At 35.6% G+C, this 14,953-nt stretch overlaps 1 protein-coding gene across 3 annotated transcripts in view; it reads left to right on the plus strand.

Annotated features, from left to right (window-relative positions):
• The window catches only part of LOC306853166 (follistatin-related protein 5-like), a 141,814-nt gene that overhangs the window by 44,198 nt on the left and 82,663 nt on the right, over positions 1-14,953 (plus strand). For 2 of the 3 annotated variants that reach the window (XM_079390372.1, XM_079390371.1), the window contains exon 4: positions 67-315. The exons of the other annotated variant lie outside the window; for it this stretch is intronic. In XM_079390372.1, the coding sequence (XP_079246498.1) occupies positions 67-315 (249 nt within the window). The remainder of the gene's footprint in view (positions 1-66; positions 316-14,953) is intronic. 3 annotated transcript variants of the gene reach the window in all.

Below are 14,953 nucleotides of genomic sequence, written 5' to 3' on the forward strand. Positions count from 1 at the left end.
ATAGTTGTTCAAGTAAATTAGCATTAGCATAACATGATTTTCCCTCTCTCTGGCGTGTCTTTGCAGGGTTCTTTGACCAGAATGGTTTTCCTGGGCCCTGTGAACATAAGTACTGTGGTTTGGGAAAGCACTGTGTGGTTGATCGAAAAACAGGTGAAGGAGAATGTCAGTGTCTGGAGCGCTGCAAACCACATTACAAACCTGTGTGCGGATCTGATGGCAAACTCTACCAGAACCACTGTGAGCTTCACAGAGCCTCCTGTATGGCCCATCAGAGAATAACCATCATGCACAGCGAGGAATGCTTCTACAAAGGTATAGAACCAACATGATGTGTTAAAGTATATTGTCCATCTTTGTCCATGCACAAACTTTCACTGCAACTGATGCCTTTTTTGTTTAGGTGGGTTGTTGAAGCTGTGTTTGTGAAGTAGACACTTTTCAAAGTTTGTTCTTTTTTTTCTTTTATTCAACAAGGATGCATTAAATTGATTAAATTAACAACAACAAAATCTTAAATTAATGCTATTCTGTTAAACTATGTATATTTATACTATGGGGCAGTTGAATGCTTAAATCTGATTGGCTGACGAATGTTCTAAGTTGTGCAATTATTTTCAGGGAAACGCACAACGAACATAGTTCCAGGCAGGTCTTGACCCAAATGATTTGAGTTATTTCAAAGGTCCTTACAGCCTAAAACAGCAAAAGAACCAAAACCCACAACGACACTGGCCAAACAAATAAATATAGTAAACCAAAGGATAAAAACGACAGATCATATCCATGTTTTTGCCACAAAATTACACTTTATTATGTATGGAAAGCACATACAGTCACATATTTCATTGCTTTGCGTCATGGCTGCATCACCACCTCGGGTGTGCATTATTTGTCTAATAATTCAATGGCCTGTCGTCAATTATTATATAAATATTAGTGCAGTCAAACGATTAATCACGTTTAATCGCATCCAAAATAAAAGTTTTTGTTTACATAATATATGTGTGTGCTGTGTATTTATTATTTTTATATAAATACAAACACATGCATATATATATATTTAAGAAAAATGTTTTGTTTATATATTAAATATATGTAAATATAATATAATAATATAAATATATAATTGTATATACATGTAAATATTTTCAAAATATATACTGTATGTGTGTATTTATATACAGTATGAAGTGAAGTGAAGTGACATACTGCCAAGTATGGTGACCCATACTCGGAATTCGTGCTCTGCATTTAACCCATCCAACGTGCACACACACAGCAGTGAACACACACACACCCGGAGCAGTGGGCAGCCATTTATGCTGCGGCGCCCGGGGAGCAGTTGGGGGTTCGGTGCCTTGCTCAAGGGCACCTCAGTCGTGGTATTGAGGGTGGAGAGAGTGCTGGACATTCACTCCCCCCACCTACAATCCCTGCCGGCCCGAGACTCAAACCCGCAACCTTTGGATTACAAGTTCAACTCTCTAACCATTAGGCCACAACTTCCCAAATGCATAATAAACAAACAGCACACACACATATATCATGTAAACAACTTGTATTTTATTTTTAATCATTTGACATATATGTATATAAATTCAGCTTTGCCATCACATTTCATATGACACAGGTCTTTTGAATTGTCATAATATTTTGCAATATTAATGTTTTTACTGTATTTTTGATCAATTAAGTGCAGCCTTGGTGAACATATGTTTCAAAAAACAAAACAGACTCAAACTTTTGAGTGGTAGTGTAATAATATTTGTTTTTAGTATTAAAGTGTCAGCATTTTTGACATCACCAGTTCAGACTTTTTGCATGCCACAATCATCTTTAGTTGCTTAAATAAATATTTTTTGTAAGCTCTGAATGGATGAGAATTCCGAATCATAAGAACAGCACATCCTAATTGTGTGCAGTGAGACAATTGAGATGCTTTTGACAAATGTATTTTCCAAGAAAGAAAGAGATTTTTTGTTCAGCATAAGCAAGATATGATTCTCGGAAATTATGTCCAACACTAATGGACTAGTAATGGCCACTATTTTATGTTGTGCATGTAAAATCTGATTTAGAACTGGGAACTGTGTTTGTTTCTTAAATCATGATTCATTTTTAAACAGAAATAGTACAAAATGAATTGTTGCTCATTTGGATGATCATTACTGTTCTTCTGGCTGATACATTAGGTTTAATTCCTGGATAAGGTAAATCAACTGAGAGAGCTTTAGATTTCTAAAGAAGACATTAGATGAAAAATTATAACAGTTTGAATGCGTCAGTTGAACTAATGGACCAAGATATTGAAACATTGTTCTCTTACAGCTGTATATCTTCTAAGCGACTCTGTGTTGAATTTTGTCAAGTTCGCAAAGTCCTGGCAACCTTATGAATGCAGTATGTCACCCTAACCACAGCGTTCATGTGCAGAAAATCTCTTCAAACTCTTCCTCTGACATTTAGAAAGCATATAGGCAATCCTGACTGAGAAATCAAACCTCTAAATGCTCTCTAAAATCAAATCTCAGTCGTCAGATGATGATATTGACCTGCTTGGGCCAATCAGTGTACAAGATCGAGAGCGATATATCCCAGATAGCAAAAATCATTTGGGCCAGATCTGCGTAACGGACTCGGGCCGGTGTCTTTTGGCACAACGGGCTAATACCGGCATGGATCCGTTTTTTCCGGATCTGGACCAGAACTGGGCCAGCTCCAGACCAGATGCGGATTCCTATGGTGATTTGGCCCAAATGTGGGCAGGATCTGGTCCAGTACCATGCCGGATCTGGGCCAGCTCATTTTGTGTATACATACACTCACCTAAAGGATTATTAGGAACACCATACTAATACTGTGTTTGACCCCCTTTCGCCTTCAGAACTGCCTTAATTCTACGTGGCATTGATTCAACAAGGTGCTGAAAGCATTCTTTAGAAATATTGGCCCATATTGATAGGATAGCATCTTGCAGTTGATGGAGATTTGTGGGATGCACATCCAGGGCACGAAGCTCCCGTTCCACCACATCCCAAAGATGCTCTATTGGGTTGAGATCTGGTGACTGTGGGGGCCATTTTAGTACAGTGAACTCATTGTCATGTTCAAGAAACCAATTTGAAATGATTCGAGCTTTGTGACATGGTGCATTATCCTGCTGGAAGTAGCCATCAGAGGATGGGTACATGGTGGTCATAAAGGGATGGACATGGTCAGAAACAATGCTCAGGTAGGCCATGGCATTTAAACGATGCCCAATTGGCACTAAGGGGCCTAAAGTGTGCCAAGAAAACATCCCCCACACCATTACACCACCACCACCAGCCTGCACAGTGGTAACAAGGCATGATGGATCCATGTTCTCATTCTGTTTACGCCAAATTCTGACTCTACCATCTGAATGTCTCAACAGAAATCTAGACTCATCAGACCAGGCAACATTTTTCCAGTCTTCAACCGTCCAAATTTGGTGAGCTCGTGCAAATTGTAGCCTCTTTTTCCTATTTGTAGTGGAGATGAGTGGTACCCGGTGGGGTCTTCTGCTGTTGTAGCCCATCCGCCTCAAGGTTGTGCGTGTTGTGGCTTCACAAATGCTTTGCTGCATACCTCGGTTGTAACGAGTGGTTATTTCAGTCAAAGTTGCTCTTCTATCAGCTTGAATCAGTCGGCCCATTCTCCTCTGACCTCTAGCATCAACAAGGCATTTTCGCCCACAGGACTGCCGCATACTGGATGTTTTTCCCTTTTCACACCATTCTTTGTAAACCCTAGAAATGGTTGTGCGTGAAAATCCCAGTAACTGAGCAGATTGTGAAATACTCAGAACGGCCCGTCTGGCACCAACAACCATGCCACGCTCAAAATTGCTTAAATCACCTTTCTTTCCCATTCTGACATTCTGTTTGGAGTTCAGGGGATTGTCTTGACCAGGACCACACCCCTAAATGCATTGAAGCAACTGCCATGTGATTGGTTGATTAGATAATTGCATTAATGAGAAATTGAACAGGTGTTCCTAATAATCCTTTTAGGTGAGTGTGTATATATAGGCCTTCATTCACACACAGACACACACAAATAAGTTGCATACATATCTAGAATTCAAATACAATTTCTTTATTTGTACAGTGCTTTTCACAATACATAGTTCAATGCAGCTTTACAGAAAATGCATTTAAAAAGAGTATTGCATTTAAAAGTTTCAAATAAAAAGAGTAATGTCCATATGCCACAGTACTTGTATAGTTCCCGGATAATACAAATCATACAAGTGGATAATGGCTATTTAAGTAGAAATGATAAATACCTTTAAAGCATCTTACATAATACATAATTAAATATATTTTTTTCTTAAGGTGTAATACGAAGGTCTTAGACAACAAAAAGTTTCAAGAACTGATTTAGATGTATAGACAATTGCTGTTCTTAAAACAACATTCATATTAAAACAATTTAATTACTACATAAAACAATGCAAAAGATATGCCACTGTGCAGCTTTTCTCTCCTTTTGATATTTTTTTGCATCAAAATCAAAATTAAAGTTTATTTAAAACACTACCCCAAGTAGTACAAGTCTCTACTTCTAGTGCTTACTGTACATAATATTCACTAAGCTTAAAACAGAATGAGAAGACAGGGAAATTTTATATCACAGGGAATGTTCTTATAAATGTGTCCATTATGTGCTTGAGTTGGTTCTAGTTGTAATAGAGTCTTCTGCAATGGCGTTTTTGAGGTGAATGCCAGCCCTCCGTCTGACTCCACAGCTTAAAGACAGTTCCCCCTTTTCGTTGTCTCTTAAAAAAAAATTAAATATTTAAATTTATTAAATATTAAATAAAGATTAAATATATTTTTAATATTAAAATATTAATATATTAAATTATATACACACACACAAGGTCAAAATTTTACATAAACCTTGCAGAATCTGCAAAATGTTAATTATTTTACCATAATAAGAGGGATAAAAGACGTTTACATATTGTCCACAAGAGAAAATAATTGTTGAATTTATAAAAATGACCCTGCTGTTTACATCCTCTTGATTCTTAATACGGTGTTGTTCCCTGAATGATCCACACCTGTGTTTTTTTTTTTTTTGTTTGTTTAGTGATAGTTGTTCTTGAGTCCCTTGTTTGTCCTGAACAGTTAAAACTGCTTGCTGTTCTTCAGAAAAATCATTCAGGTCCCACAAATTCTGTGCTTTTTCAACATTTTTGTGTATTTGAACCCTTTCCAGCAATGACTCTTTTCACACTGAGGACAACTGAGGGACTCATATGCAACTATTACAGAAAGTTCAAACGCTCACTGATGCTCCAGAAGGAAAAACAATGCATTAAGGGGGTGAAAACCTTTTGAATTTGAACATCAGGGTAAATGAACTTATTTTGTCTTGTGGGAAACATGCAAGTATTTTCTGTAGCTTCTGTACTAAATGAATAAAAAGATTTAAGCAAAATAAGAAAAATGTACACATCTTCATTCTGTTTAAAAGTTTTCACCCCCTTAATGTATTGTGTTTCCTTCTGGAGCATCAGTAAGCGGTTTTTCACCTCCAGTTCTTGTTGATTATATAATTATAAAATATGATCATAAACTAAATTAATAGTTAGCATGATTGATGTGGTTTGGACTTGGTTAAAGTGCTTAAAAAAATATGATCAGAATATTGACTCGCCTAATAATTATGCACGCACTGTATATGCTTTTCCACATTATCAATGTTATCCATGGTTAGCATTTATTATTTTTTCCTTTAATTGAGTAATTTTGTCTTGCTTATTGTGTAACAAAGATAATGTTCATTCTGCTTACTGCCTACAGGTTTGGAGTATAATAACTGATATAATAGAGAAGAAAAGCAAGGGGAAAGGTGCCACCTGTTTTATATATAAAAAATATACACAACTAATTGCATGTTACACAGATATGTCATGAATGTATTTGTTTAATTTAGTAATACAAAGCAAGGAAGGCAATGTTTAAGCCTTACACATAAGAGTCACAGTTTATTAACATGCTCCACTGTGGAAATTAGCGCACGTGGCATCAGTGTCATATACACTCCCTTGAATCACCGACTTGAGATGAAAAAGTGTTTGTGCCCAAATGACACACAGACTATAGCGTTGTTAGAGGACTGCCATAACAGGTATATTGTTCAGGATGCTGGTTATTTGAAGGAGCATTTCTCCAGAAAGCTGCAATTCACAATCGGCCCTAACAAACAGTCTGTTATGAACAGCACTGGTTGTAACATTATCAGACACTCAATATTATCAATACTCAATTATAAATTGTGGCATTCAAATAGTCTTCAGTGTCACATGATCCTTCAGAAATCATTCTCATATACTAATTTGATACTCAGTTGTTATCGATGTTGGAAACAGTTGTGCTGCTTAATTTTTTGGGAACCTGTGATACTTTTTTCAGGATTTATTGATGAATACAAAGTTAAAAAGAAAAACATTTATTTATTCAGCTTTGCCATCACATAAATAAATTATATTTTAATTACAATTTTAAAAGTAATTATCAGTTCAAATATATATTTTTTAATGAATATATTGTCATACGTAATTTTTTCCTTTGATCAAAGCTGAATTTTCAGCATCATTACTCCAGTCTTCAGTGTCACATGATCCTTCAGAAATCACTCTAATATGCTGATTTGCTGCTCAAGAAACATATTTCTGATTATTATCAGTTGAAAAACAGTTATGCTCCTTAATATATGCAGAAACCATGATATACAACCATTCAAATGTTTGGTATGTGTTATTTAATAGAAATGACTGTTTTTATTTAGCAAATAGGCATTAAATTGATCAAAGTAAAAACATTTATAATGAAGCAAAAATATATTTCAAATAAATTTTGTTCTTTTGAATTGTCTATTCATCAAAGAATCATAAAAATGTTTCCAGGAAATGCTAAGCAGCAAAAACAAAAAAAAAATTACAACTAATAATAATAAGAACCATTATTGATAATAACTGAGCACCAATAAAAATCCAGCACTAAATCAGCATGTTAGAATGATTTCTGAACGATCATGCACTGAAGACTGCAGTAATGATGCTGAAAATTCACAGGAATAAATTACATTTTAAAATATATTCAAATAAATAGTTATTTCACATTTTAATGATATTTCACAATATTACTTTTTACCTTTATTTTTGATCAAATAAATGCATGCAGCCTTGAGGGTTAACCCTAATTAGCACTTAAACGTTAACATTGCTAGCCCATGACTAATTATTAGGCAGCAATATTAAACATTAAAATTGAATAGAAGCTAAGTTAAAATTACAGACCTCTGGACCGTTTCTCCTCTGATAGCATAGACCTAAGTGTTCGCCAGTCCAACACTGATCTAAGGAGCAATAAAAACACCAAACTTTAAGTTATCGCGTACACAACTTAATAAGAAATGAATTTGTTAGTAGAACAGTGTGATTGCATGGTAAGGATAACAGCGTAGGATCGTCTTGACGTCTTCTACTAAGGTTTATTAGCAAACAACTTTTTGGTGCATTACCACCACCATCTGGTATGGAGTGTGGACCAGAATGTTGTGTATAAGCAAAAAAAACTATGTCCTTCCACTTAAATTGGTTTCTCTAAGATATTGAAACAGTATATTATAACACTTTTTTTTTTTTTTTTTTTTTTTTTTTTTTTATTACTGTTTCCGCAAAATGCTCAACAAGCCAGCATTTATTTGATCAAAAATGCAGAAAAAACTGTAATAGCCTATTCTGAACTGTTAAAATTTAAAATAATGGTTTTCTATTTTAACATACTCCAAAATGCAATTTATTGCTTTGATCAAAGCTGAATTTTCAGCATCATTGCGATGCTGAAATTTTGCAGTGTGATCCGCAAAATATCTTTGACATCTTCTGAACTCCAGAAAAAAAACACGCGCTCGTTTTGGTCGCGGCCCGGATCCGCTCTGCGACAGTAGTTCCTGCCCACTGAAACCGGGTCCGGGCTGGATCTGTGTTACAGCACTGAAACAGATGTGACTGTAATGCGGATTTGCCGCAGAGTCAGCTGCTGTCTGGGATGGTTAGGGTAGATGATTGTTCTGCAAATCAAAGTTTCACAGAAGACTTTGCAACTTTGAAGATTAAACTATAGAAAGTTGGTAATCGGTGAGATGATTGGATTGGATAATTATGCGTTCTAATTATCAGCAGTGTATCAAATAGGCCCTAATGGTTTTCACAATAGCAGGTGCACTTACGCCGTAATGTTTGTGCTTATTTTTTAGAGCTTTGAGAGAATTTAAAAAAGAATATGTTTACGTTCTTATCATTCTGGAAGCAAAATAACAGTCTGGCGACCGTTATCTGAACTTTAACCATTGTTTTTTTTACCTGTCAGAAAAAAAGGTAGACAAAGAGACAAATAAGCTGAAGGACTTTGATGGAAAGCTTTCGTTGTGGGGGTAGATCCGTGACTGCACTATCCTCTTCTGCTTTCTCCAGACTTTATTTTTCTTTCCTCTCAAAATAACAGTAGACCGTAGAGAAATAAATCAGATGTGAATGAGCATCCAACAAAAAACAAAAAAAACCTATTGTTTTTATTCAGTATTTTCCTCTTGCATTCAAATGCAAATATCTAAACAAGATACATTTATTAAACTCGAAGCTAAATTGTGTTGAGAGAATATATATTTTATTAAGTTTACTTTTCTTGCCTCGTTGCCAGATTTATTTATTTTTTTATTTTTTTCCTCCAAGAATAAACCTCATTAAATTTTGTTAGATTTGTGCTTGAAATAAAAGAATATTCCTCTTGGAAGAGAAAAATTGTCATCATGCAAGATATATCGTCTGTAAACAAGTCTTGCTTCCCAAATAAATGTATTTTGTCTTTGGATATTTAGATGTTTTTTTGCCTAGCAAACAGTAAATGCATGGATTGGACCACAGACAAATCTAATGTAAACAGATCAGGGCATGCAGTCATGCCCATTGAAAGATTTTGTGTGCTTTGAAATATCTGTACCATTTGATAATGACCATAATGAAGTTGCATGATTGTTTTGTTTTTGTGTGTAGAAAACAGCCATTTCTACACTTGTCACACACAGCAGTGGCCAATTAAGTGTTAAAGCCCTGCATACTAGTCTTCCCTAATGCATCATTTATACTCCACCTTACCGCTCCAATATTTTTCCTGTCTCTCATGGCATTTGATTGTCAGCCCAAGCCGTGTTTACAAATACTGATATTATCAGAGTCTAATGATTTGGGGCTTGTACATACGCCAGAGCAAATTAACCAAAAAACAGCAGGATGAAAGCTTACTGGAACATCAAGAGACTGCTGATTCTTCCCAAACTATGTGCTGACCAGGGCAAAGGAGAGAAGTAACAGGGTAGATTCCACAATACTAAGTAATAAAACATCACAGAGCATATGCTGTAGGCTACAGAACTTCCGTGTCCCAGTGGGAAGGCTGTGAAGGAGTTCTCTCTAGCCAAGGATGAGGTTTTGGATTTTGCGTGCCTGTAGGGCTGTGTGGTTTGGCATGAAGCAGTGGGTTTGGATAACGATGGGATGCAAGCTGTTGAGTTGGCAAAGTAAACTGTAAATGCTTTTCTAATTGCTCGCATACATTCGTGCCCAACAGAACATCTCGTGCAATTATAGGGCATTATATTCAGAGGACTGTCTTTTGCTCCATATCGTATGGGACAACCATCAGTGGCAGGGTTCTGACCCATCACGACGTATATCTGTCCGTCTGTCTGTCCGTCCATTCTTTACATTTTTTTCTTACCCTATGACACCTTCTAAAGGACAGAAATCTACAAAGATTAATGGAAAATCAGCAGAAAAGGATAAAAGGGTATCCTGTCATATAGTTTTAAGTTGAACCCCAAGATTTGTGGTACCCCCGTTGCTCTTGTTTAATACATCAAACAAAAGGAAGAATATTATGCGTCAAAGTTTTAAACTTTCAAAGTACTTATGATGAATAATCAGCAGACGTCTCAAAAGACAGCTTTACTGTCAGCCGGAGCGAGAAAAGTTTCATTTTTTGTCGCGTTGACTGTTAGGGGAAAAAATCCCCCCATTAAGCTTTCCTCTGTCTGTTAAGCTTCAATTATGTCCCTTATTCCAGTGACTCACCCGTCGTATGACTATTTGCACTGGGGAAATTAAATGGCTCTTTCAGAATTCTGCACTTTGCTCCACACACTGTGTAAGTTCGGGTTGTTTGAGTTGTTTTGAAGATGATATATTCATCTCATTCTTTTCTCCCCATTACTTCAATTTCTTTCATGAGAATGAAGAGTTAATGAAGCTTGTGGTCTATCTGATGTAACTCCATTCAGCCATCAGTCAGCCTGTTTTCATCTGTTGTTTTGGATGTTGCTGACAATTGAAAGGGCTGACTTCAAATGTGAGTTATGTCAAATGTTATGGTTAAGTTATGAAAGAAGTGGAAATAGAAGCTCAGGATCAGTGTGTGGATGTTTATAGATATATACTGCTGTTCAAAAGTTTTCGAGTCAATGTTTTTTTCTCGCTCTCTTCTTCTTCCTGCAAGGATGAATTCGGTTGATCAAAAATAGCACTAAAGTTACTTTTATAAAGATAAAGATACTGTTTCCTGAGCAGCAAATCAGCATTAGAATCATTTCAGAAGGATCATGTGAAAGGTTAATGCAGCCTTGGTGAGCAAAGAGACTTCTTTCAAAAACATTTAAAAAATCTTACTGACCCCCAACTTGTGAGTGATAGTGTAAAATATATATACAAACACATTTTTGTCATTTTAGCTATAGAGTTATTCTAATGCATCATTCTAATGCATTGCATATGTACTTTTTAACATTTTTTACAAATATATTTAGAACTTTTTTGGAGATATGATTAAGCTGTTCACTAAAACTTTTCAAAAGTTTTTACCATTTCTTCTTCGTTGACCCTTTTATATTGTTTTTTTAAATAAAAACCAGTTCACAGAATTAAAATATTTGAATTTACACATGCAACACCCCACATGGCTTGGTGCACATGACCAGACATGTCATTGAAAGAGTCTTCATCTCCTCTGCCGTGTGACATCTAATTAAAGCTCTCCCCCTGTGGAGACAGCTATGGTGTCCTCTGAGAGAGACCCACCCAGGCCATCCCTCCTACTGCAGCCTGGACTGCTAATGAGCCTATTAGGAACCGCACTACCTGTTGGATGCTGAGACGTGGCTTAAAGGGATAAACTGAGAATTATAACAAAAAACATAAGAAACAGGGGAACCTTGATTTACTCTAATGAGTATGCACTGATTATACATGTTCCTGAGTCCTGTTCCCTCATACGCTCCCAGCAACATCAAAAATCATTCATTTTCCCTTATAGTGGATTTTTACAGACATTTTATGCTTGTTTTTTGAAAACACTCGGAAGCTGTGTGTGACACTGTCGCTCCTCTCTTAGGTCATTACGGAAAAATAGCACATCCAAGACAATGAAGACTAAGGACAGGTTTTCTTTCAGGTGACATTATTGTTAGTCCCTTACTTTCTCTTACATTATGTCTGTTTTGAGGTTCCTCAAGGTTTTGGAGGCACTTTTGGAAAGTTCTTGTAGGTACACCAATGTTAAAAGTAATAATGAATCAGAAAAAGAAAAATTCTGTCATTGTTTATTCGTCCTCAACATTTTAAACCTGTATGCTGTTATATTTTGAGCTCAACGCAAAAGGAGAGTGTTCAAGGATCTTTTCATACAAAACTTCATAGTTGTTACGGCACAATAAAAATAATGCATATTATTTATCAAATAGATATTAATTCAAATAAAAAAGATATATAAATACTATTTGTTATTTATATTTTAAAATAAAAAGATAAATAATGTTCAATATTTGTTTTATTTATATTTGATTTAATATACAAAATATATTAAATCAGCAATAATTTTGCCTGCTTTTCACACAAAGCTATTTTATGACTTCAGAAGACATAAAATATTGCGCACAAGTTATATACAGTAGACTATTTTTATATTCATTTACAGTTTTTTTTTTTTTTTTTAGCTTAACAGATGTGGTCAAAACTAACAACTGTGTGAAAATTCTTCAACATTATTAGTTTGTGTTACTTGGAAAAAATAACGCCACAAATAATACAGCCTTACTAGATGAAAAATAATTCTTATTTTGTGGATTCAAAAAAAATTATGTGTTAAGCCCGAAGTATACTTTGACTGTCCGCATTCTGTAATGATCCACCCACTGTTGTACAACAGCTCACACGCAATGTGAAATGTTGAGACAGAAGTGTCCAGGTGGTACTGTGCATTTGTCAAACTCATCCATTCGTGCTCATGCACGCTTGAGTATACTTTGAAAGCTCTGTAGACAAAGTTCTGCGCAAAACAGTGTAGAGCATGGGAAATTAACTATACTCACGCCTTTATGACCTGCTAATATTGATTTGCTAATGAGGAAGTTTTGGGTTCAAATGTGGTTCACGTTGTACCTGCTCTCATTTCAAAGCTTCCAACTTCAACAAAAAAAAAAAAAAAAAAAAATAGAACTTCTGACAGTACATATATATGAGTTCTAAACTGATGTCTACTGTCAAAACAATTGACATCTTCCAGAAAACAAGACGTCTGTGCTATAAAAAAAAACATGTAGCACGGACCCAGACTGTTTGCAAGATTCCAGGCTTTTTTATGATGTAAACACATTCAGATCTTACACCACTGTTACACAACTGTTTGTTTTCCTGTATATAGAAAACTGTTCTCAACAAATACGATTTAAAAAAATGAACATATCTGAAATGCACAGTAAGCTTTGCTCAGATTTTAATTGCTCTGTAATTCGAGTGAAGCTGTAGTGGTAAGGATGAGGTCATGCATGGCGAAGTTCCAGGAGGCGTGATTAAACGTTTCAACCCACCCCCGTGGGATTATCTGATCATCCGCATGCTGCGTGCGCAGGATTAGAGCAGCTTCACCACAATCACATCTGCACCAAAAATGAGACACGGGAACCTTATTAAGACACTAAAATCATCAATGCAGACACAAAATCACAAGGTTTGATGGTCTATTTGGTGATCTTGTTGAAGATGGCAGTTTTTACTTTGTTAGCTATTTAGTGAGGCTATAATAGCAGTTTAAATCAGCCTGTGTGAAAGGAAATCACGGTTTTTGGCACTTCAGGATTGTTTGTGCATTTTTTTTTTTTTTTATCTTAACCCCAATTTTTTTTTTACAGTAGTGTCCAAAAACAAATTACAGTTATACCTATATTTATTTAAAAATATAGCATTTATATAAACTCACGTTTTTGGGTAATGAACATGAAACACATTTTATTACATTACATATTAAGTGTATACATACAGTGACTGGCAGTGGCTTAATTCAGGTATATTATATTTTTAATATAAACAAGTGTTTATATTTTATGGGGGGGGGGGGGTTCAGGTTGCACAATGAATAACAAATAGAAAAAAAATTATCAGAAATTACAAAGAAATTCAAAATCACTAAACAAAGAAATGGCAAGCAACACGCTGAATTAAATTTGAACTTTTGAAATAGACTGAAATGGTATATTTTCTTGGAAAATAAAATATTGTATTATCTTTATTTGTTTTGTGTGTGTGTGTGTGTGTGTGTGTGTGTGTTGTGTAGTGTAGTGTGACGTTCTAAAAACATAATATTTATTAATCAATAATTCATGATATTTGTTTAAAAAATACACATATATTTAAAACCTTTTTGGAAAATGTAATTAAGATGATACTCTCTAAAATGTATCAAAACATTTTTCCATTTCTTTATCTATAACACCCTATGTCATTGACCATTTTATACAATATTATTCATAGTTAAAATCATGAAGGCAGATACAAAAGGACTGATGGTTGCAGCTCGATGAGAATGTTTTCCTTTTTTACTCTATTTAGTAGAATATAATAACAGAATAGAATAACAGAAACGGCTTTTGTGAAAGGAAATCACAGTTTATTACACTTCAAGATTGTTGGTTCAACTGACAGTTTCGCTCAAAAAAGGGCATCTTTTTCTGTGCATCTCCACAGGATTTCCTAAAAATGTAAATCCCATCATCAACTGCAGTGATTAATGATAAGGCTGAATGCCATCCGCTTTTTGAAGTGCTCTCCTCACATCTGATTCTGAAGGCTTCAAAGTCCTTACTCTTCCTTTTTAATAATAAAGTCAGGTGTAGTCGATAGGTGTAGTAGCCACTTTTAGACCAGAGCAAACCTGGAAACCTTGATGTTCCCCTTGTGATGAAACATGTAGGAAAATTAGGAAAACTCTTGGGGCGTTCACCTTTTTTAGTGATTTATCTAATAAGACAAAAGGAGTAGAAAGATGGATGGCATGGTTAGTGGAGACATAACATTGTCTTGATGGAGATGCTCTGTCCCAATTTAGATCTCCTAATTTGGCTAGCCGCCCAAGGAATATGATATTATTTCGTCATGGACATACTTTGGTATACGGGTAGATGGATGGGACATCTCACCTCTCTTATTGCACTGGAATGAAGATGAATTCTGTGCATTTAGCCAAAGTGATGTTTGGTTGAATTGGACTGCTTAAAGGAAAAAAGTCAATGGCCCATTTTGTGTTGAATTGCTGTCATATGGGGAATTGAGGTTCAGAATTGTCTCATGGATCTTTTCGTCTAGAACCCAAAGGCTGCTGTCATCAATCTTAGCAAAGTAGTAAGCTAAGGGAGGACAATTGCTCTTGCCGAGCTAGAATGTGGTAACAGGCCGGCTAGCTCATCAGTGCAAAAGATGAACAGTCTGGGTGTTACCCGCCGTTACTGTCAGACGCTAAACCTCTGGAGATGTTTGAGGTGGATTGCTGTCAGCTTCACATGTTAAGATGTCTTTTATTCTATAGTAGTC

The sequence above is a fragment of the Barbus barbus genome (assembly GCF_936440315.1).
Source record: "Barbus barbus genome assembly, chromosome: 33".
Lineage (NCBI taxonomy): Eukaryota > Metazoa > Chordata > Actinopteri > Cypriniformes > Cyprinidae > Barbus > Barbus barbus.